This window comes from Balaenoptera musculus, chromosome 13 (genome assembly GCF_009873245.2).
Source record: "Balaenoptera musculus isolate JJ_BM4_2016_0621 chromosome 13, mBalMus1.pri.v3, whole genome shotgun sequence".
Classification (NCBI taxonomy): domain Eukaryota; kingdom Metazoa; phylum Chordata; class Mammalia; order Artiodactyla; family Balaenopteridae; genus Balaenoptera; species Balaenoptera musculus.
In genome coordinates this window covers 1,907,567-1,933,443 of record NC_045797.1, presented here as the reverse complement: position 1 = coordinate 1,933,443, position 25,877 = coordinate 1,907,567, and the positions used below count along the sequence as shown (strand labels likewise).

The window sequence follows — 25,877 nt, the reverse complement described above, 5'->3', positions numbered from 1 at the left end:
AGAACTCATTGCTATCAGACCTGCCATACAAGAAATACTAAATTCTTCAGGCAGAAGGCAGATGACACTGGGGGGTTGGGGGAGAATAAAGTAATTGAGTAACTATAAAAGGCAATATAATTGCATTTTTTTCCTTTTCCTCTAATTGCTTTAAATTTAAAGACCAAACTACTCAGCACATCAATGTGGACACACTTAAAGCCAAAGAACTATATGCTTAACAATGATTAAAATAATAAGTTTTATGTTATATATATTTTACCACAACAAAAAAGAAAAAGCCACTTGAACAAAATAATATAATTATATTATTTATCCTTATAAAATACAGAAATATATTTGACAACAATAGTGCAAAGAAGGTAGGTGAGAGCTAAGTTGCTTGCAGTAAGGAAATGACACCAAAGTTAACTCAAACCCACAGGAACAAATGAAGGTTGATAAAAACGTTATAAAAAGGTTAATGTAACAAATTCCATAAATATATCCTTTCTCTGCTTTATTCACTCAGCTTATTTAAAAGATATAAACTTGTATAAAGTAATAATCATAACAATGTGTTGGGTTTGTAACATGGATAGAAGTAATAATACACAGAACTAATGCAAGGGGCATTTCTACACCTCACTGGACCACAGTATAAACCTGTAGCAGAGTCATGAGTCAGGGCATATGTGGTGAGCACTAGAGCAACCAGGAACAAAATAAATTTTTGAAATACAGTAAAAAAAAAAAAAAAAAAAAATCTTTAAAGGAATTTGAATGTTATACAAGAGAAGATTCACTTAATGCAAAAGAAAACAGTAATGGAGAACAGAGGAACAAAGATGTGAGGCAAACAGAAAACAAAATGAAGTGGCGAAAATAAAAATCAACTATGTCGAAAATAACATTAAATGTGAATGGATTAAACAATTACTCAAAAGGCAGAACACTAGAAAAAATAAGATCCAACCACTGTCTAATGAGGACACTGTTGACTCAAAGACAGAATGGGCTGAATGTGAAAATATAAAACACAGCATAGAAACAACAATAAGAAAGACAGAGTGGCTACAATGCTATCAGACATAATAAACTTTAAAACAAAAAATGTTCACAGATAAAGAGGGGGCATTTTATAAGGATAAAAGGGTCAATCCATCAAGTGGATAAAACAGTTACAAACATTTATGCACCTACAACAGAGACCCAAAATACATGAAGTGAAGTTGAAAGAATCAGAGGGGGAAACAGAATTCAACAACAAAAACAGCAAACATCAATACCTCATCCTCGATACTGGATAGAACTATGCAGCAGATTAACAAGGGAATAAAACATTTGAAAAGCATGATAAGCCACCTGGACTGAACAGATGCCTATGGAACACTCCACTCAACAGCAGCATAATACACAGTCCTTTTAAGAGCACATGAAATATTCTCCAGGAGAGACTATATCCTAGGCCATAAAACAAGCCTCAAAAAATTTAAAAGGATTCAGATCATACAAGGTATGTTCTCTGACTACAACGGAATGAAATTAGATATCAATAAGAAAGATATCTGAGAAATTCACAAGTATGTAGAAATTAAATGACACACTCCCAAGTAACTAATGGATCAAAGAATAAATTATAAGGGAAATTAGAAAATACTTTGAAATGAATGACAATGAAGAAACAGCATTCCGAAAACTTAGGGTATGCAGCTAAAGCAGTGAAATTCCTAGAAAGATACAAACTACCAAAACTAACTCAAGAAGAAACAGAAAACTGCATAGGTTTGTAACAAGAGATTGAATTAAGCCTGAGTGCAGATGGCTTCTCTGGTGAACTTCACCAAACATTTAAAGAAGACTTACAGTTGACCTTCAAACAACTCAGGGGTCAGGGGTGACAAACAATCACACGGTGGGAAATCCAAGATACCTTTACAGTCAGTCCTCCACATCTGTGGTTCCACATCTGCAGATTCAACCAACCACAGATCGTGCAGTATGGACTGCAGTGTGTCTTTTTTTTTTTTGATTAAATTTATGTATGTATTTATTTATTTTTCTTGGTTGCACTGCGTCTTCGTTGCTGCATGTTGGCTTTCTCTAGTTGTGGCGAGCGGGGGCTACTCTTCATTGCAGTGCGCAGGCTTCTCATTGCAGTGGCTTCTCTTGTTGTGGAGCACGGGCTCCAGGTGTGTGGGTTTCAGCAGTTGTGGCACGCGGGCTCAGCAGCTGTGTCTCGTGGGCTCTAGAGTGCAGGCTCAGTAGTTGCGGTGCATGGGCTTACTTGCTCCGCGGCATGCAGGATCTTCCCAGACCAGGGCTCGAACCCGTGTCCCATGCATTGGCAGGTGGACTCTTAACCACTGCGCCAGCAGGGAAGCCCCTGTAGTGTGTCTTTACTGAAACAAATCCACATATAAGTGCACCAGCACCGTTAAAACCCATGTTGTTCAAGGGTCAACTGTAATGTCAAATCTTCAAAGTCTTCCCAAAGAGTAGAAGAGGAAAAAACACTGCCCCACTTATCCTACGAGGCCATTATTACTAATACAAAAACCAGAAGAAGACCTCATAAAAAAGGTAAATTCTATACCAATATCTCTTATAAACATAGACATAAAAATCCTCAACAAAATACTAGCAAATCAAATCCAGCAATATACGAAAAAGGATTATACACGGTAATCAGCTGGGATTTATTACAGATATGCAAGGTTGGTTGCAAAATGAACAAACTAGGAAGAGAAGGGAACTTCCTCAACCTGATGAAAGGCATCTCTGAAAACCCACAGCTAACATGGCCCTTGATGGTGAAAGGCTGAAACCTTTCCCCTGAGATCAAGAACAAGACAAGGACGTCTGCTCCTCCCACTTCTATTCAACACTGTATTAGAGGTTAGAGCAAAGACAATTAGGCAAGAAGGTGAAATACAAAGCATCCATATTGAAAAGGCAGAAGCTAAACCACCTATAATTACAGATAACATGACCTGCATGAAAATCCTAAGGAACCCACTTAAAACTATTAGAACTCACCAACGAGTTGAGCAAGGTTGCAGGACATTAAGACAAAAATCAATTGTGGGGCTTCCCTGGTGGCACAGTGGTTAGGAATACGCCTGCCAATGCAGGGGACACGGGTTCGTGCCCCGGTCCGGGAAGATCCCACATGCCACGGAGCAACTAGGCCCGTGAGCCACAACTACTGAGCCTGCGCGTCTGGAGCCTGTGCTCCGCAACAGGAGAGGCCGCGACAGTGAGAGGCCCGCGCACCGCGATGAAGAGTGGCCCCCACTTGCCACAACTGGAGAAAGCCCTCACACAGAAACGAAGACCCAACATAGCCAAAAATAAAGAAATAAATAAATTTAAAAAATAAAAAAAAGAAGTGACTCTCATTAAAAAAAAAATCAATTGTGTTTCTATTTACCAAGAGAATATGCAATATAAAAATGGAACTGGAGACAGAAAGATAGACAAGATGAAAAGGCAGAGGGCTACATACCAGATGAAGGAACAAGATAAAACCCCAGAAAAACAACTCAATGAAGTGGAGACAGGCAACCTTCCAGAAAAAGAATTCAGAATAATGATAGTGAAGATGATCCAGGACCTCAGAATAAGAATGGAGGCAAAGATCGAGAAGATGCAAGAAATGTTTAACAAAGACCTAGAAGAATTAAAGAACAAACAAACAGAGATGAACAATACAATGACTGAAATGAAAAATACACTAGAAGGAATCAATAGCAGAATAACTGAGGCAGAAGAACGGATAAGTGACCTGGAAGACAGAATGGTGGAATTCACTGCTGCGGAACAGACTAAAGAAAAAAGAATGAAAAGAAATGAAGACAGCCTAAGAGATCTCTGGGACAACATTAAACGCAACAACATTCGCATTATAGGGGTCCCAGAAGGAGAAGAGAGAGAGAAAGGACCAGAGAAAATATCTGAAGAGATTATAATCGAAAAATTCCCTAACATGGGAAAGGAAATAGCCACCCAAGTCCAGGAAGCGCAGAGAGTCCCATACAGGATAAACCCAAGGAGAAACACGCTGAGACACATAGTACTCAAATTGGCAAAAATGAAAGACAAAGAAAAATTATTGAGAGCAGCAAGGGAAAAACGACAAATAACATACAAGGGAACTCCCATAAGGTTAACAGCTGATTTCTCAACAGAAACTCTACAAGCCAGAAGGGAGTGGCATGATATACTTTAAGTGATGAAAGGGAAGAACCTACAACCAAGATTACTCTACCCAGCAAAGATCTCATTCAGATTTGATGGAGAAATCAAAAGCTTTACAGACAAGCAAAAGCTAAGAGAATTCAGCACCACGAAACCAGCTCTACAACAAATGCTAAAGGAACTTCTCTAAGTGGGAAACACAAGAGAAGAAAAGGACCTACAAAAACAAACCCAAAACAATTAAGAAAATGGTCATAGGAACATACATATCAATAATTACCTTAAACGTGAATGGATTAAATGCTCCAACCAAAAGACACAGGCTTGATGAATGGATACAAAGACAAGACCCATCTATATGCTGTCTACAAGAGACCCACTTCAGACCTAGGGACACATACAGACTGAAAGTGAGGGGATGGAAAAAGATATTCCATGCAAATGGAAATCAAAAGAAAGCTGGAGTAGCTATACTCATATCAGATAAAATAAACTTTAAAATAAAGAATGTTACAAGAGACAAGGAAGGACACTACATAATGATCAAGGGATCAATCCAAGAAGATATAACAATTATAAATATACATGCACCCAACATAGGAGCACCTCAATACATAAGGCAACTGCTAACAGCTATAAAAGAGGAGATCGACAGTAACACAATAATAGTGGGGGACTTTAACACCTCACTTACACCGATGGACAGATCATCCAAAATGAAAATAAATAAGGAAACAGAAGCTTTAAATGACACAATAGACCAGATAGATTTAATTGATATTTACAGGACATTCCATCCAAAAACAGCAGATTACACTTTCTTCTCAAGTGTGCACGGAACATTCTCCAGGATAGATCACATCATGGGTCACAAATCAAGCCTCAGTAAATTTAAGAAAATCGAAACCATATCAAGCATCTTTTCTGACCACAATGCTATGACATTAGAAATCAATTACAGGGAAAAAAACGTAAAAAACACAAACACATGGAGGCTAAACAATACGTTACTAAATAACCAAGAGATCACTGAAGAAATCAAAGAGGAAATCAAAAAATACCTAGAGACAAATGACAATGAACACACGACGATCCAAAACCTATGGGATGCAGCAAAAGCAGTTCTAAGAGGGAAGTTTATAGCTATACAAGCCTACCTCAAGAAACAAGAAAAATCTCAAGTAAACAATCTAACCTTACACCTAAAGGAACTAGAGAAAGAAGAACAAACAAAACCCAAAGTTAGCAGGAGGAAAGAAATCATAAAGATCAGAGCAGAAATAAATGAACTAGAAACAAAGAAAACAATAGCAAAGATCAATAAAACTAAAAGCTGGTTCTTTGAGAAGATAAACAAAATTGATAAACCATTAGCCAGACTCATCAAGAAAAAGAGGGAGAGGACTCAAATCAATAAAATCAGAAATGAAAAAGGAGAAGTTACAACAGACACCGCAGAAATACAAAACATCCTAAGAGACTACTACAAGCAACTCTATGCCAATAAAATGGACAACCTGGAAGAAATGTACAAATTCTTAGAAAGGTATAACCTTCCAAGACTGAACCAGGAAGAAACAGAAAATGTGAACAGACCAATCACAAGTAATGAAATTGAAACTGTGATTAAAAATCTTCCAACAAACAAAGTCCAGGACCAGATGGCTTCACAGGTGAATTCTATCAAACATTTAGAGAAGAGCTAACACCCATCCTTCTCAAACTCTTCCAAAAAATTGCAGAGGAAGGAACACTCCCAAACTCATTCTATGAGGCCACCATCACCCTGATACCAAAACCAGACAAAGATACTACAAAAAAAGAAAATGACAGACCAATATCACTGATGAATATAGATGCAAAAATCCTCAACAAAATACTGGCAAACAGAATCCAACAACACATTAAAAGGATCATACACCACAATCAAGTGGGATTTATCCCAGGGATGCAAGGATTCTTCAATATATGCAAATCAATCAATGTGATACACCATATTAACAAATTGAAGAATGAAAACCGTATGATCTCAATAGATGCAGAAAAAGCTTTTGACAAAATTCAACACCCATTTATGATAAAAACTCTCCAGAAAGTGGGCATAGAGGGAACTTTCCTCAACATAATAAAGGCCATATACGACAAACCCACAGCAAACATCATTCTCAATGGTGAAAAACTGGAAGCATTTCCTCTAAGATCAGGAACGAGACAAGGATGTCCACTCTCACCACTATTATTCAACATAGTTTTGGAAGTCCTAGCCACGGCAATCAGAGAAGAAAAAGAAATAAAAGGAATACAAATTGGAAAAGAAGAAGTAAAACTGTCACTGTTTGCAGATGACATGATACTATACATAGAGAATCCTAAAAATGCCACCAGAAAACTACTAGAGCTAATCAATGAATTTGGTAAAGTTGCAGGATACAAAATTAATGCACAGAAATCTCTTGCATGCCTATACACCAATGATGAAAAATCTGAAAGAGAAATTATGGAAACACTCCCATTTACCATTGCGACAAAAAGAATAAAATATCTAGGAATAAACCTACCTAGGGAGACAAAAGACCTGTATGCAGAAAACTATAAGACACTGATGAAAGAAATTAAAGATGATACCAACAGGTGGAGAGATATACCATGTTCTGGGATTGGAAAAATCAATATTGTGAAAATGACTATACTACCCAAAGCAATCTACAGATTCAACACAATCCCTATCAAATTACCAGTGGCATTTTTTACAGAACTAGAACAAATCATCTTAAAATTTGTATGGATACACAAAAAGACCCCGAATAGCCAAAGCAGTCTTGAAGGAAAAAAACGGAGCTGGAGGAATCAGACTCCCTGACTTCAGACTATACTACAAAGCTACAGTAATCAAGACAATATGGTACTGTCACAAAAACAGAAACATACATCAGTGGAACAGGATAGAAAGCCCAGAGATAAACCCACGCACCTATGGTCAACTAATCTATCACAAAGGAGGCAAAGATATACAATGGAGAAAAGACAGTCTCTTCAATAAGTGGTGCTGGGAAAAATGGACAGCTACATGTAAAAGAATGAAATTAGAACACTCCCTAACACCATACACAAAAATAAACTCAAAATGGATTTGAGACCTAAATGTAAGACCGGACACTATAAAACTCTTAATGGAAAACATAGGAAGAACACTCTTTGACATCAATCACAGCAAGATCTTTTTTGATCCACCTCCTAGAGTAATGGAAGTAAAAGCAAAAATAAACAAATGGGACCTAATGAAACTTCAAAGCTTTTGCACAGCAAAGGAAACCATAAACAAGACGAAAAGACAACCCTCAGAATGGGAGAAAATATTTGCAAATGAATCAATGGACAAAGGATTAATCTCCAAAATATATAAACAGCTCATTCAGCTCAATATTAAAGAAACAAACAACCCAATCCAAAAATGGGCAGAAGACCTAAATAGACATTTCTCCAAAGAAGACATACAGATGGCCAAGAAGCACATGAAAAGATGCTCAACATCACTAATTATTAGAGAAATGCAAATCAAAACTACAGTGAGGTATCACCTCACACCAGTTAGAATGGGCATCATCAGAAAATCTACAAACAACAAATGCTGGAGAGGGTGTGGAGAAAAGGGAACCCTCTTGCACTGTTGGTGGGAATGTAAATTGATACAGCCACTATGGAGAACAGTATGGAGGTTCCTTAAAAAACTAAAAATAGATTTACCATATGATCCAGCAATCCCACTACTGGGCATATACCCAGAGAAAACCATAAATCAAAAAGACACATGCACCCTAATGTTCATTGCAGCACTATTTACAATAGCCAGGTCATGGAAGCAACCTAAACGCCCATCGACAGACGAATGGATAAAGATGTGGTACATATATACAATGGAATATTACTCAGCCATAAAAAGGAATGAAATTGAGTCATTTGCTGAGACGTGGATAGATCTAGAGACTGTCATACAGAGTGAAGTAAGTCAGAAAGAGAAAAACAAATATCGTATATTAACGCATGTATGTGGAACCTAGAAAAATGGTACAGATGAACCGGTTTGCAGGGCAGAAGTTGAGACACAGATGTAGAGAAAAGACATATGGACACCAAGGGGGGAAAACTGCGGTGGGGTGGGGATGGTGGTGTGCTGAATTGGGTGATGGGGATTGACATGTATACACTGATGTGTATAAAAATTGATGACTAACAAGAACCTACAGTATAAAAACAAACAAACAAAACAACTACTACTAAACTTTCATTGGGTTATTTGTATGGAAATATGTTAATATAAATGTTTCAGACATTACATGAAATTTCTAAAAATCTTATATGTTCTGGTATAATGTTATAAGTCATAATTCTAGTTATTACTTTAAAATGTATATCTCAGAAATAAAAAAGATTAACTATGAGTTGAACCTGGATGATGGATTCAGAAGAGTTCATTATACTGCTATTTTTGTTTATATTTTATTGTTTTTATTGTTTTCTATAATAAAATGTTTTTAAAAATTAATTTAAAAAAATGGAACTTGCAAAACAATTCAATTTATACTAGCATCAAAAAGGATAAGACATTTTAGAATAAATTTAACAAAGAAAGTGCAAAATTTGTCTTCTGAAAACTACAAAAAAAAAAAAAAGTTAAAAGAAACTACTGAAGACCTAAATAAATGGAAAGACACCCCATGTTCAAGAACCGGAAGGCAATACTGTTAAGATGGCAATATTGCCCAAACTGACTTACAGATTCCATGCGTCTCTGTAAGAATCTCAGCTGGCTTCTTTGGAGAAACTTATGGGCTGGTCTTAAAATTCACAAGGAACTGTAATGGGTCCAGAACAGTCAAAATGATCTTGAAGAACAAATGTGGAGGACCCACAATTCCCAGTTTCAGAACTTACTGCAAAGCTACAGTGAGTGATCAAGGCAGTGTGGTACTGGCACAAGGATAGGCATATAGATCAACAGACAGAATAGAGAGTCCAGAAATAAACATTCACATTTATGGTCAGTTCATTTCTGACAAGGGTGGCAAGACAATTCAACAGGCCACGATTAGTCTTGTCAGCCGACAGGGCTAGGCCACTAGGCAGCCACGTGCAAAAGGATGGGAGACCCTTATCTAAATCCATACGTAAAAATGAACACAAAATGGATCAGAGACCTAAATGTAAGACACCAAAGCTGTAAAAACTCTTAGGAAAAAACAGGGCAAATCTTTGTGACCTTGCATTAGGCTATGACTTTTTTTTTTTTTTAATAAATTTATTTTATTTATTTATTTTTGGCTACTTTGGGTCTTCATTGCTGTGCACGGGCTTTCTCTAGCTGCGGCGAGCAGGGGCTTCTCATTGCGGTGGCTTCTCTTGTTACAGAGCACAGGCTCTAGGTGTGTGGGCTTCAGGAGCTGTGGCACACAGGGCTCAGTAGTTGTGGCTCACAGACTCTAGAGCACAGGCTCAGTAGTTGTGGTGCACAGGCTTCTCACTGCGGTGGCTTCTCTTGTTGCGGAGCACAGGCTCTAGGTGCGCGGGCTTCAGTAGTTGTGGCTCGTGGGCTCTAGGTGCACGGGCTTCAGTAGCTGTGGCGCACAGGCTTAGCTGCTCTGTGGCATGTGGGATCTTCCCGGACCAGGGCTCGAACCCGTGTCCCCTGCATTCGCAGGTGGATTCTTAACCACTGCGCCACCAGGGAAGACCCTAGGCTATGACTTCTTAAATGTGACACCAAAGCACAAGGAACAAAAGAAAAAATAAGCTTCATCGATATTTAAAACTTTTGTGCTTCAAAGAATACCATCAAGAAAGCGAAAAGACAACCCACAGAATGGGAAAAAAATACTTGCAAATCATGTATCTGATAAGAAACTTAGATCTAGGATAAAGAACTCAATAATGAAAAGAAAAAGAACTCAATTTTAAAATGGGCTAAGTGTCTGAGTAGACATTTCTCCTTGGAAGATACAGAAATGGCCAATAAGCCCATGAAAAGATGCTCAACATCACCAGCCATCAGGAAACTCAAATAAAAACCACAATGAGACAGCACTTCACACCTACGAGGAGGGCTACAAATAAAGACCTATAATGACAAGTGTTGACAAGGACGTGGAGAAATCAGACTCCTCATACACTGCTGCATGTCATGGGATGTGAAACGCTGCAGCCGACGTGGCAAACAGTCTGGCAGTTCCTCCAAAGTTTAAAGAGCTGCCACATGACTCATAGGATAAATGGATAAATAAAATGTGTCCTATCCATACAATGGAATATTCTTTGGTAATAAAAAGATATGAAGTACAGATAAATGCTGCAACATGAATAAATCTTAAAAACATGCTAGCCAGTCACAAAAGGCCAAATAGTGCATTATTCCACCTGTATGAATACCCAGAATTGGCAAATGTCCACAGACAGAAAGTAAATCCGTGGTTGCCTAGGGGTGGAGGGGCTGCGGAAATGGGGAGTGACTGCTCACGGGCTCAGGGTTTCTTTTGGGATGAAATGTTCTGAAATCGATCATGGTTGCACAACCCTGTGAATGTACTAAAAACGACTGAATTGTACACTTTAGGGGGTGAGTTGCACAGTACATGAATTATATCTCAACAAAGCTGGCACTTCTACAAAATGCAAAGGTGCTGATCTCTTTGGACACACTCTGCTGCATGGCACGCACATGGGGTTCTTTCACCGGTGAATTTGTATTCGCGTTAACAAGGAGACCACTAGCCGAGGAAGCCCGCGGTGTATTTACCAAGGTGGTGTGTGAACCAGCAAAGGGTTTAAAAACCACTGCTCCGGAAAGTTTCACATTTCCTCAGAAAGTTGCAGACAGGCTCACCATACGACCTGGTAATTCCTCTCCTAGGTGTACATATACCCAAAAGGAGAGGAAACCTATGTCCACAGAAACTTGTACCCACCCGTATGTTCACAACAGCATTATTCACAATAACCTCAAAGGAGAAACAACCCCAAATGCCCATCAACTGATGACTGCATAACCAAAGTGTGGTACGACCACACAATGGAATTATTCAGCTCTAAAAAGGAATGAAGCCCGGATTCGTCTACAGCACGGATGAACCTTGGAAACACTGAAGTTTAAGAGAAAGACCACACATTGTATCATTTGAAATGCCCCAAACAGGCAAATCCATAGAGACAGAAAGTCGTTCTCGTGGTTGCCAGGAGCTGGGGGGGCAGGGGGGTGGGATGGGAAATGACTGCTGATGGCTAAGGGGTTTCTTTGGGCGATAAAATGTTCTGCAATTAGGATGTGGAGCTGGTGCAGGACTTTGTGAACAAACCATAAACCACTGTATACGCTGAACTGTATACACTGTACCGGTGACTTTTACGGGTTGTGAATTACACTTTCATTTAAAAAGCAAATTCCTTGATTACAAATATGAATCAGATGTGTAAACTTACCAAAATTCTTTTACGGTCCTTTTCTGATAAAAATTTTACAGGCGGGTATTTCTGGGTGAAGCTGTATAACATAAAGAGATTATAAAAGAAAGAGTCAAACATCTCATGTGAGTATTTTCTCTACTTGCCACCAAAACAAATGCCGGATTTGAGAACTGTTACTGTCTGCTCCCCTCTCTTCTCCAAATGAGGGCTGCAGCAACCAAGCAAGCACTGGTTAATCTGAGTTCAAGATCAACCTGCTCCTTGTTTACAATCAAACAGGTGTGACATGCGATGCTATCCCCGGGCAGGGAAAACGTCAGGAAGTACTAGCCACTGGCAGCCAGAGCTGAACACAAAACACGGAAGGGGCGGCGTTCTCGAGATGCCGTGCCCTGGCCTGGGAGGAAGAAATCGGCTGTGTGGAGTCACAGACCCAGCCCTGCCGACTGTACCCCCAAGAGGAAGAGAAGGTGTAAGTAAGACTCTTCCCCTGTTTGGGCAGTCTCACAATTCCAGCCTCCCCTACCCAGCCGGGGGCCCTGGACAAAGCGATTGGGCATCAGCCCTTTCTGCCCCCCGTGGTCCGTCTGAACCTGTCTGGGGTCTCACCTTATCTTTCAATGCCTCTTGCCCCCATCAAGGTGCCACCAGTCCCCAACCCACGCGGATGTTCCAGGACTGGGGCAGCATAAAAGACATATAAAGTGTCAAAAGACAGTTGATAAATGTAGACTTGAAATATCCACTCTTAAAGTGATTCGGTCAGATCCAAAAGGGCTTTTAAAAAAATGTGGAGAAAGCAGCTCTAGAGTTATTATTTTAACTGCAGATGTGCTGGGCGGGGGCCCCGTCTCCATCCCCTCCACACCCGCAGCCGGGACGCAGAACGCATCTCCTCAGCGGTGGCTGAACTTAACGGAGCAGGACAGGTCCTCAGACAGAAGACCTTGAAGCAGGTGCTTCCCGTCTCCTGAAGGAGTGAAGCTCGCTGACAACAGAGCTGGGGCGGGTTGGCAGTGCACGTGATCCCCCCCGTAGGAGCTTCCAGACTCTCAAAAGGTCAAGTTCGCCATGCAGACACCAAACACAGGCAGGCAGTTGGGAGACGCCCAGGGGATGGTGAGAATACCAGCCTTCCCGTGTCAGTTCTGTGACCCTGTCCACACCCCTGGGGCAAGACCCCCCAGGCGCTCTGGGCACCTCGGGGCTTCCTGCTCCCTCGAGCCAGGGGGCTGCCCACAAGCCGTCCTGGGACCCGGCCACCACAGTAAGCGCTTGATGAAGCGGGGCCGGGGCAGCCCTCCCACCTGCCCGGTACCCGGCTCTCCGCGGGCCCGACACCCCCGCTCCTGCCTCAGTCTGAGCTCCCCGCATCCACGGGCCCAGCTGACTCAGCTCCATCCCACCCTCCCCGCGCTGCCCACCAGCCTGCTTCTCCTCCAGGCCGTTCTGACGCCTCCCTTCCTTCACCCACCAGGGTTCATCCCCTCCAGGCTGAAGGGTTTTAGAGAGTCACGGGGGAGGGCGGGCCAGGGCTGCACCCTGGGAAGGAAGTGGGAGGAGGGAACACAATACAAGACTCGTGCCTCCAGGAGGAGGTGACCAATTTGTCCACTGAAACCGATTTTCATCCAAGTGGTGAGCTTAGAACAGTGCCTGCATGAAAGCTTAACATGAAACCAGATATGCTACTTACACCAGGCAGGAAGAGCAAACGGTTTTCTTATAGGAAATATACTTAAAAGAAATAAAACTGAAGCAGACACAGCCGCCTGACACACAGTCACTGGTGCAGGATGACTAAGAAAACCACTTCAAACAGTGTGTGCTAATAAGCCCTTGATTTAAGAAACGCAACGCTGGCTGCTTTCGTGCCCTGTTTTTCTTCGACGTGTAACAACCAAGTTTCAGATTCCACGTGGGTGATCATGTTACTGAAAGTTTAAAAAACGATCTCACGGCCCTCGTTCCTCGCTTTGAGGACTCAGGGCACAAAGCTCTAGGTGGGAGCCAGGGTCCTGCTGGGTGTGCACCCCCAGGCTGTGGTGACAGCCGTGTGACCGAGCTGGCCGTGCGAGGGGCTGAGCCCCGAGCCCCAAGCTGGGTGGGCAGGGCAAGGGCGAGGTGTGGGCTTCTTTCAGGCCGGGGCCCCTTTAAAATCCTACCCAGGTGCCACTCACCCACGGATTCGTGTGCTCAGGCACCTTTTCCGGAGCACCTGTTCCAGACCACGCCCTGCGCTGGGGACACAGCAGCCATGGGGCGGGGGCGGGAGGCCACCCACCTGAAGCCTGCATTTCTGAGTGAGAAGCAGCAAGAAGGCAGAAGGAAGTGTGAATTCCGTAACGGACCTTTCCTTACCCCCCAGATGGATCCTATAGTCGTTAGTTATCGCATTCCCCACTCTAAACTTCCTGTTTGTTAGGAGAGCCTAGGTCCTTCTACTCAGAATTTTAATTAGCATTATCACCCGCTATCTATTCAAAGAATGTTCAAAGATGTGGAGATGGAATGAAACAGCACGCAAGCCGACTATCAGGAACTGGAGCGTGAGGTTAGGAGGACAGAAGGACCAGAGTCACAACACTGTCGATCCACTACACTTCAATAAAATTTAAAGAAAAAAAAATAGAAAGAAAGAAAAGAAATGCAACTTGCCTGTACATTAGAATGACTCGGGGAGATGTGCAAACCCCCAAAGCCCAGTCTGCATGCTAGGCCAATAAGAGCACCATTGCAGGGAGGGGGGCCCAGGTGTCAGTACTCCCTAGAAACAAAACAAACAAAACACCGCAGAGTCCACGACCCAGGCTGCTAGGACGGCACGGACCTCTGTGCCTCCCTGTGTCAACTGGTGCTGACCTGTCAACTGTGTCCTTATTTCTTGGGGCCCCTCTGCCCCCAAGTGACGATCACGTATTTCCTCCCAGTGACATTCTTATGCTGCCAGGGTCAGGATGGCTGTGTGAACATTCCTATCACACAAAGTCAGGAGGAATGAAACTAGACAGAGCTCCTCCAACTTCCACAAGGTCACGTCCGCACCTGACCTTCTGACTCACCCAGTAACCAGGGCCCAGCTGTCGCCTGAGTGGCTCACCCACTAGAGGGACAGAACCCTTCCAGGCTGAGTCACAGCAAAGCAACGCCGCGGGGCGAGCACTCACCCTCGGTGCCCAGCTTACAGGGAACTCTCACGGTTTCACAGGAATGAGTTACCAGAAAACTATTTAAGATTACAGTCGTACGTGTGCTTCTTTTCCCAAGTTAAAAGGAACAAGAACATCACAGAAGTATCAAAGGGAACTGTATAATTCTCATAATTCAAGAGCTCCTGTGTGTAAAGCCACTGCCTTAGAAAAGTTACCTAAATGATTCACTTTCTTTTCGTAAGAAAGTTCATGTTATTCTCTAAAGAAGATGATCACTGGTGGGCAGACTTTTTCTTTCTTTTTCAGCCAAGGTAAAACTTGTGGTGGGTTACTTCTTACTGTAAACAATTTATTTTTTAAAAAGCTTCAATTAACATTCCTCAAATTACAGCAGTCCTATTGAAGGCAGGATTTCTGGTTCCCATCCAATGAAATGTTACAGGCAGTGTCATTTCAGCACCGAATAGTGGCAAGAAAGATTAAAGCACAAATAACAGCCTATTAGTGATGGAATCAGTTAAAAAAACAAGTAACAACGTCTGCTCCAGTTAAGAGTTAAAATCGATAGCTTGCTGACTGCATATAACTTAACAGCTGAGGGCAAGAAGAGAGTGAATGAACACATTTAGTTTGATGAATTTTCTCCATCCTCATTTCTCCTTGATCATTTAATGAAAACACTGAGATCAAAAAAAATTGCTCTCCATTGCTTCCTTCTTATTCTAGACTTGATAAAGGGCTCATACAAGGCTAATAAACACATTGTCCAAACACGTCCCAGGGGAAAAAAAATATACAAACTTTCATGAATGAATGTCTTCATTTTTCTTTTTTAAACCTCTTAAGACCCGACTGTTACCCCAGACACTTGGGAGTTTTCTCCACACACTCAAGGGCGAGCTCCCTGTGCCCGAGGCCAAGACAGAGATGGAGCCAAAACAAAGCATGAGCAGGACCCAGGACCTTCCTCTGGACATGGATTCAAGTAAGAGTGTCCACCATCTAATACCATTCTTCCCTCCCAGCCGCTTCACCTGGACTCAGTTCTGGAAACTTCCCAATGTACTGGTAGTATGGGGACAAAAGCAAACAGATGACTGAATGGGACAAATCACAGGCTCCCCATCCCTAACATCCCATGGTGCTTCCATGTGGTCCTGGGTTCCAGGCCCAACAAATGGCATTCCTGCTTTGGAATCCTCTGAGACCGGTCAACAGGTGCTAGAAACCATCTGACCACCTGCTGGAGCCAGAAGAGGGCAGGCGTGGCCTCAGACCGTGTGCCACGAATCTGCAGGAGCTGAGAAGTCCGCAGGGCTCGGGAAAGGAAGGTTTCAACGCCCCTACATCCTTCCTTCTGCCAACACTCAGACTATTTGGGAGTTTTATTGGCGGGGGGGGCCAATGACACTGATGTGGACATTTGTCTGAATTGTCACAGGTTGCAGAAATCAAACTGACAAAGGGCCTTAGAGGAAAGGCTTTCCCACAGGATCTGGGGTCAGGCTTCAGGAAGACTCCTGAAAAAAATCAATTAACTTTGTGTCTCCACACAACTAGGGCACCTACCAGGCACGAGTGGGGGGCCACGGACACCTAAGGGGGCGGGAGGAACCCCCAGCGACTGGCTTGAGGGATCTCAGTTCCCAGGCCAGAGGCTGGGCCCAAGCTGCTGTGGTGGGACCTCCGATTCCAAACCGCTGGACTAACAGAGAACCTCAGACCCCAGGGAATAACAATCAGAGTGAGGCCTCCCAGAGGCTCTCATCTCAGCACCAAGACCCAGCTCTATCCAACTGCCTGCAAACTCCAGTGCTGGACACCTCAGGCCAAACAACCAATAAGACAGGAATACAGCCCCACCCATAAAAAACAAAAAAAAAAATGAAATGACAAAAAAATATGTCACACACGAAGGAGCAAGGTAAAAACCTACAAGACCAAATAAATGAAGACGAAATAGGCAACCTACTTGAAAAAGAATTCAGAGTAATGATAGTAAAGATGATCCAAAATCTCCGAAACAGAATGAGGAAAATACAAGAAACATTTAACAAGGATCTAGAAGAACTAAAGAGCAAACAAACAGTGATGAACAACACAATAACAGAAATTAAAAATACTCTAGAAGGAACCAATAGCAGAATAACTGAGGCAGAAGAACGGATAAATGAGCTGGAAGATAAAATAGTGGAAATAACTACTGCAGAGCAGAATAAAGACAAAAGAATGAAAAGAATTGAGGACAGTCTCAGAGACCTCTAGGACAATATTAAACACACCAACATTTGAATTACAGGGGTCCCAGAAGAAGAAGAGAAAAGGAAAGGGTCTGAGAAAATATCTGAACAGATTATAGTTGAAAACTTCCCTAACATGGGAAAGGAAATAGCCAATCAAGTCCAGGAAGCACAGAAAGTCCATACAGGATAAACCCAAAGAGAAACACACCGAAACACATATTAATCAAACTATCAACAGGTAAACACAAAGCAAAAATATTAAAAGCAGCAAGGGAAAAGCAACAAATAACATACAAGGGAATCTCCGTAAGTTTAACAGCTGATCTTTCAACAGAAACTCTGCAAGCCAGAAGGGAGTGGCAGGACATACTTAAAGTAATGAAAGGGAAAAACCTACAACCAAGGTTACTCTACCCAGCAAAGATCTCATTCAGATTCGAAGGAGAAATTAAAACCTTTACAGACAAGCAAAAGTTAAGAGAATTCAGCACCACCAAACCAGCTTTACAACAAATGCTAAAGGAACTTCTCTAGGCAGGAAACACAAGAGAAGGAAAAGACCTACAAAAACAAAACCAAAACAATTAAGAAAATGGTAATAGGAACATACATATCAATAGGTACTTTAATGTAAATGGATTAAATGCTCCAACCAAAAGACACAGACCGGCTGAATCAATACAAAAACAAGACCCGTATATATGCTGCCCACAAGAGACCCACTTCAGATCTAGGGACACATACAGACTGAAAGTGAGGGGATGGAAAAAGATATTCCATGCAAATGGAAATCAAAAGAAAGCTGGAGTAGCAATACTCATATCAGACAAAATAGACTTTAAAATAAAGACTATTACAGGAGACAAAGAAGGACACTACATAATGATCAAGGGATCAATCCAAGAAGATATAATAATTGTAAATATTTATGCACCCAACACAGGAACACCTCAATACATAAGGCAAATGTTAACAGCCATAAAAGGGGAAATCGACAGTAACACAATCATAGTAGGGGACTTTAACACCCCACTTTCACTAATGGACAGATCATCCAAAATGAAAATAAATAAGGAAACACAAGCTTTAATCAATTGATATTTACAGGACATTCCATCCAAAAACAACAGAATACACTTTCTTCTCAAGTGCTCATGAAACATTCCCCAGGATAGACCATATCTTGGGTCACAAATCAAGCCTTGGTAAATTTAAGAAAACTGAAATCATATCAAGTACCTTTTCTGACCACAATGCCATGAGACTAGATATCAATTACAGGAAAAAAACTGTAAAGAACACAAACACATGGAGGCTAAACACTACGCTACTAAATAACCAAGCGATCACTGAAGAAATCAAAGAGTAAATCAAAAAATACCTAGAGACAAATGACAATGAAAACACCATGACCCAAAACCTATGGGATGCAGCAAAAGCAGTTCTAACAGGGAAGTTTATAGCAATACAATCCTACCTCAAGAAACAAGAATAATCTCAAATAAACGACCTAACCTTACACCTAAAGCAATTAGAGAAAGAAGAACAAAAAACCTCGAAAGTTAGCAAAAGGAAAGAAATCATAAAGATCAGATCAGAAATCAATGAAAAAGAAATGAAGGAAACCATAGCAAAGATCAATAAAACTAAAAGCTGGTTCTCTGAGAAGATACACAAAATTGATAAACCATTAGCCAGACTCATCAAGAAAAAAAGGGAGAAGACTCAAATCAATAGAATTAGAAATGAAAAAGGAGAAGTAACAACTGACACTGCAGAAATACAAAGGATCATGAGAGATTACTACAAGCAACTATATGCTGATAAAATGGACAACCTGGAAGAAATGGACAAATTCTTAGAAAAGCACAACCTCCTGAGACTGAACCAGGAAGAAATACAAAATATAAACAGACCAATCACAGCACTGAAACAGAAACTGTGATTAAAAATCTGCCAACAAACAAAAGCCCAGGACCAGATGGCTGCACAGGTGAATTCTATCAAACATTTAGAGAAAAGCTAACACCTATCCTTCTCAAACTCTGCCAAAATATAGCAGAGGGAGGAACAATCCCAAACTCATTCTACAAGGCCACCATCACCCTGACACCAAAACCAAAGATGTCACAAAGAAAGAAAACTACAGGCCAATATCACTGATGAACACAGATGCAAAAATTCTCAACAAAATACTAGCAAACAGAATCCAACAGCACATTAAAAGGATCATACACCATGATCCAGTGGGGTTGATCTCAGGAATGCAAGGATTCTTTAATACATGCAAATCAATGTGATACACCATATTAACAAATTGAAGGATAAAAACCATATGATCATCTCAACAGATGCAGAAAAGGCTTGACAAAATTCAACACTCATTTATGATAAAAACTCTCCAGAAAGTAGGCATAAAGGGAACTTACCTCAACATAATAAAGGCCATATACGACAAACCCACAGCAAACATCATTCTCAATGGTGAAAACTGAAACAATTTCCTCTAAGATCAGGAACAAGACAAGGTTGTCCAGTCTCACCACTATTATTCAACATAGTTTTGGAAGTTTTAGCCACAGCAATCAGAGAAGAAAAAGAAATAAAAGGAATCCAAATCGGAAAAGAAGAAGTAAAGCTGTCACTGTTTGCAGATGACATGATACTATACATAGAGGATCCTAAAGATGCTACCAGAAAACTACTAGAGCTAATCAATGAATTTGGTAAAGTAGCAGGATACAAAATTAATGCACAGAAATCTCTTGCATGCCTATACACAAATGATGAAAAATCTGAAAGAGAAATGAAGGAAACACTCTCATTTACCACTGCAACAAAAAGAATAAAATACCTAGGAATAAACCTACCTAAGGAGAAAAAAGACCTGTATGCAGAAAACTATAAGACACTGATGAAAGAAATTCAAGATGATACAAACAGATGGAGAGATATACCATGTTCTTGGACTGGAAGAATCAACATTGTGAAAATGACTCTACTACCCAAAGCAATCTACAGATTCAATGCAATCCCTATCAAACTACCACTGGCATTTTTCACAGAACTAGAACAAAAAATTTCACAATTTGTATGGAAACACAAAAGACCCCGAATAGCCAAAGCAATCTTGAGAACGAAAAAGGGAGCTGGAGGAATCAGGCTCCCTGACTTCAGACTATATTACAAAGCTACAGTAATCAAGACAGTTTGGTACTGGCACAAAAACAGAAATATAGATCAATGGAACAGGATAGAAAGCCCAGAGGTAAACCCACACACATATGGTCACCTTATCTTTGATAAAGGAGGCAAGCATATACAGTGGAGAAAAGACAGCCTCTTCAATAAGTGGTGCTGGGAAAATTGGACAGGTACATATAAAAGTATGAAATTAGAACACTCCCTGACACCATACACAAAAATAAACTCAAAATGGATTAAAGACCTAAATGTAAGGCCAGACACTATCAAACTCTTAGAGGAAAACATAGGCAGAACACTCTATGACATAAATCACAGCAAGATCCTTTTTGACCCAGCTCCTAGAGAAATGGAAATAAAAACACAAATAAACAAATGGGACCTAATGAAACTTAAAAGCTTCTGCAAAGCAAAGGAAACTACAAACAAGACGAAAAGACAACCCTCAGAATGGGAAAAAATATTTGCAAACGAAGCAACTGACAAAGGATTAATCTCAGAAATACACAAGCAGTTCATGCAGCTCAATATCAAAAAAACAAACAACCCAATCCAAAAATGGGCAGAAAAACCTAAATAGACATTTCTCCAAAGAAGATATACAGATTGCCAACAAACACATGAAAGGATGCTCAACATCACTAATCATTAGAGAAATACAAATCAAAACTACAGTGTGGTATCACCTCACACCTGTCAGAATGGGCATCATCAAAAAATCTACAAACAGTAAATGCTGGAGAGTGTGTGGAGAAAAGGGAACCCTCTTGCACTGTTGATGAGAATGTTAATTGATACAGCCACTATGGAGAACAGTAAACAGGTTCCTTAAAAAACTAAAAATAGAACTACCATGTGACCCAGCAATCCCACTACTGAGCATATACCCTGAGAAAACCATCATTCAAAAAGAGTCATGTACCGCAATGTTCATTGCAGCTCTATTTACAATAGTCAAGACATGCAAGCAACCTAAGTGTCCATCGACAGATGAATGGATAAAGAAGATGTGGCACATATATACAATGGAGTATTATTCAGCCATAAAAAGAAATGAAATTGAGTTACTTGTAGTGAGGTGGATGGACCCAGGGTCTATCACACAGAGCAAAGTAAGTCAGAAAGAGAAAAACAAATACCGTATGCTAACACATATATATGGAATCTAAAAAAAAAAAAAAAAGGTTCTGAAGACCCTAGGGGCAGACAGGAATAAAGACTCAGACGTAGAGAATGGACTTGAGGACACGGGGAGGGGGAATGGTAAGCTGGGACGAAGTGAGAGAGTGGCATGGACATATATACACTACCAAATGTGAAACAGATAGCTAGTGGGAAGCAGCCGCATAGCACAGGGAGATCAGCTCAGTGTTTTGTGACCACCTAGAGGGGTGGGATAGGGATGGTGGGAGGGAGACGCAAGAGGGAGGGGATATGGGGATATACGTATGCATTTAGCTGATTCACTCTGTTATACAGCAAAAACTAACACAGCATTGTAAAGCAATTATATTCCAATAAAGATGTTAAAAAAAATCATTTAAATAAATTTTTTTTCTCGAGAGAACCCATAGCTTTCATCAGAAATAGTTTTTAATGACCAAAGGAAAAAAAGATCTAAAAGCACTGCATCCGAATTTTAGAGTAAAAATTGACGTTCTCATGGAAAAGTCCCTGTCTTCAAAGTGCCTTGTATGTTTGTAATTAGAGTTAATTACTCAGCTGAGATGAACTGACATTAGATATTGACCTTCTAAAATCAGTAAGATATAAGTATTTTCTTAGACACAGAAGAAAAAGCACACATACCTTTTTTCCAAATCTCTGATTTTCTCTCTTAGTGGTTCAACAATCTAAAACGAAAACAACCAGTATCAGTTTTAAAGCAGAAACCCAGTCCTCCGCCACGTTCACCCACTCTGATGTTCCCGACGGACAGGGCGTGATGTGAAACAGATTTTAATTCCTTCTACGATTCACCTCCAGCTCGAGGTTAAGTCAGACCCCGTGACTCACGATCCTAGAATCGAGATGCTGAACTGCGTGCTGGAATCTCTTACTCCAGAGACGCCTAAGCTCTCAGGAAATTCACCTTTGTCCTTGCCGACCTCACGGGCAACGTCAAAGGTGGTTCAGGCTCGTGAAAACAGGCGATCACCACCCCCGCTTCTCTTCAGGTGAGAGAGAGGACCCCCGGGTGCTGCCCCCGCTGTGCCGCCTGCCCTCAGCACCGCGCCCGCCTCGCAGGCCGTGTGTCCACCGCACTCGCGGGCCAGGGCCGGGGCTGCACAGGACGACTGGCACGTGCCTGCACATCACAGTGAGCGGCCCCCAGCCCTCCCGCAGCCCACATTACAACAGTCTGTCTGCACCGACACTGGACTAAAACACGAGCGATTATTTTAACCAGAAGGTGTGAAGTGGGCTAGAGTTGCCGGCTTTCAGTGAGGCAGGCCGCAGCCTCCCCTCCGCTCGTGCGCCCGCCCTGCTCTGTGGGTCCCCGGGTCCTCGCAAACGAGTCGGGCCGTGCTTCCTGTTGGCACCTGCTCAGGTGAGTGGAGGCCGGCCCCTGTCCCCATCCCTGGGGACGGTTCTCACTGCCGTTCCTCTAAGGAAGCCTGGAAAGGCTCCCCTGAAAAGTCACGTAAGAGCGTAAATCCATCTTGCCTGTAGGGCAGAATTTAACACACTGCACCTTTACAAATGGACAAATGCTGACACAGAGGTGCGGCCACAGCCTAACAAACAGAAAGTCTCTTCTTCAATGAGGGAATGATTTCTTGCGAGATGGTTTCAGAATCACAGGTCGGCATCAAGCGGCCACAATAAAGATACCAGCGCAGGCAAAGGGACTGAAGTGGACAAATAAGCAGGAAAAGGAGGAGCAAACTTTGGAAAAGAGACTAACCTCTTCAATCTTGCTTTCAATCTTGAGTTCACCATTTTCCTGGATGGACCTGTTGAGTAGAAAACTACAAAACTGAGACCAATTGAAAGGCTTTGTGACTCCAAGGTGTATTTCTGACCAAATCACCGCAACACAAGGCAAAGGCTGCACGTCACCCCCTCCTCCCCAAGAACCCGTCCCGGGCACCCACGCCCCAGGATGGGAGACCGGGGACCAGACAGCCAGCCGGGGAGGAGGGGGCTGGGGGTAGCTCCTCAGCCCCGCACCCCAGGCTCACCACCTCCTTACGGGGTGTTTCTGTTAAACTACCCCGTACCCCAGGCTCACCACACCTTACGGGGCGTTTCTGTTAAACTAAGACCATCTCACTTTCACATTCCACCCAACACGGGATTTTAAATTAGAGGCAGGAAGTGTGTCTATAGGGAGTACAAGTTTCTCTGCTGGGCTTTCCTGGGATTTAATGCAAAATGGAGTTTTTCCAAGTGCAAAGACAGAGCTCCTTTAATGGGACCTGAGCAACCCTCCAGCCACACACAGGGGCCTCTGTCAGGACACACACACCAGCCCCGGTGGGAGGAACTGGGTCAACAGGGCCCCAGCCGCCCTGCAAACCCCGCTGGACGTGAAGAGTCCGGGGGGGCAGAGCTACCCTCCCCGGCTGCCTGCAGCTGCGCTGACTTCCCAAACCTGCTGTCCCCGCAATGCCACTGCTGCTCTTTGACTGTCACACCAAGAAATACAAAGTGGAGGGGATTTTTCTTTAAATGTAAAACTGTACTCACGGCACCAAATTTGTTTTTACAGTGAATGCTTATTACTTTCGCTGATTTTTTTTTTTTTTAAGAATACTGACACAAGGATTGGACTTTTACAAGTGTCCCTCATGCTCTGTTGAGCAGCACAAATAATGCTCACTCAGGCCAGAAGGTCCTCGGGCCCTCCCTCCCCGGGACGGACAGTGGTCTCAAGCATCCACTGGTCTGCTCCTGGGGGTGAGGGCAGCCTCGGTTTCCCTAAGAGGCTTTGGAAGGGTGCCCCTGAGTGCTCTGCTCAAGCCGCCCAGGAATGCCATTTACATTTCAGGAGCCTGAAAGCTCAGGTCCACCCTCTTCTGTCTACAAGGCCGGGAAGGCCTGAGGCGAGCACCACCCAGGAGCCGCCACGGCTGCCGCGAGATCCACCGTCACGTCTGAGCTGGACTTGGGTCAGCGTGATAACCAGAGCGTCCTCCAGAGCACCCCAGGAGAGAAGACGAGCTGGACGTGTGAACAGCAAGAAGCTCAGGTCCATTTTGACGTCGTCCTCAATCAGGGTGTATATATGACAATGACGTGTGTCCTTTCAACCCAAACATAACAGCCGAGTTATTAAAAACAATTACCTCATGTTAACCAAGTTGCCCCAAATAGCTGTAAGAGAAAGAAAAAGGAAAAGTCAATATTTAAGTTCTCCAACTAATACAATATTAATTTTTAACCAATATCTTAAAGTTGGCTATGAAAACTATAGCTCACGAAGACAATAAAATGCACACTTCCAAAACAGTAAGTCCTGGGACTTCCCTGGCGGTCCAGCGGTTAGGACTCCGTGCTTCCACTGCAGGGGTGCAGGTTCGATCCCTGGTCGGGGCACTAAGACCCTGCATGCTGCACGGTGCGGCCAAGAACACATACATACATACATACCTACATACATAAAATAATAAGTGCGACTACACATAAGCGAAAAGATGACCCTATAGACCCCTAACTCTGGCATAACCTTTTGGGGCCTGGAGTGCCATGGTGCACGTGCTTTGATACGCAGTACGTCCCCAGCCTTTGAGGAAGAGCTAGTCACGGGAATCAAAGAACTGCAAGAATAAGAGACCTCAGGGCTCAGTCCAACCTCTCCCCCTCAAATGGCGATGAGACCGAGACCCAGAGAAGCTACAGGATGGCCTGGCCCTGTGGCCGTCCTCTCTCTCAGCCCTCACCCAGCTCCCCTATATCACAGCCTCGTCTGCTGGGCCACCTCCTTGACGGCAGACACCTGAGTAACCGCGTCTAAACCAGTCCGGCTGCCGCAGTGGATTTTACCAGGGGTGACTTTACAGACACATTAGACCACGACACGCACTTGAAGTTACCGACCAGAGGGTACCTCACAGAGGGACACCCACAGAGAACGGTGTCGCTAAAGCTCTGTCCGCATGCCGACACGGCCCCCACGTGACCACTCCCCCAGTGATGCACAGCTCCTGAGGCCAGGCGTGCTCAGGTGCCGCCAGATGCTGGGGAAAGCAGGGAGCAAACACACACACCCTGGAGTCCGGGGCTGGCAATTCTGTGAGCTTGGGAAGGCCCTGAGGTGAGGGACGACCCTAGGCATGTTCTCACTGCATCTGCCGATACCCAGCGGGGGGCTAATAAACGTTTACTGCAGAGTTCTCAGTGTCCAAAATCATGCTCCTTGCAAGAGATCCCCATTGTGAACAAGGGGAATGATGAAACCATAAAAGCACAGCCCTCTTCAAATACAAGAAGAAACTATGATCAAAAAGATAAGCAATAAATAAGTAGAAAGTGTCAAGTAAGCAAGAAATGGGAGAAATTAAAATGAAGCTGTACTGTATTCATTACTCATTAGAAAACAAAGAATGTTTATGCCTTTGGACCATGTGATCTTACTTTTGAGGATTATCCTCAGGAAATAAGTATACACACAAGAAAGCTGCCTTCACAAGTCACGGCCTTA

General features: G+C 42.6%; 1 protein-coding gene across 2 annotated transcripts in view; it reads right to left on the bottom strand.

Annotated features, from left to right (window-relative positions):
• Positions 1 to 25,877, bottom strand: part of UXS1 (UDP-glucuronate decarboxylase 1) — a 79,799-nt gene that overhangs the window by 38,949 nt on the left and 14,973 nt on the right. The window contains exons 2-5 of one of the 2 annotated variants that reach the window (XM_036873257.1): positions 24,523 to 24,550; positions 23,139 to 23,187; positions 22,040 to 22,083; positions 11,647 to 11,707 (exon numbers count right to left, since the gene is read on the bottom strand). In XM_036873257.1, the coding sequence (XP_036729152.1) occupies positions 11,647 to 11,707; positions 22,040 to 22,083; positions 23,139 to 23,187; positions 24,523 to 24,550 (182 nt within the window). Of the gene's footprint in view, positions 1 to 11,646; positions 11,708 to 22,039; positions 22,084 to 23,138; positions 23,203 to 24,522; positions 24,551 to 25,877 lie in introns of both variants that reach the window. The other variant, XM_036873255.1, reaches the window with a different exon arrangement.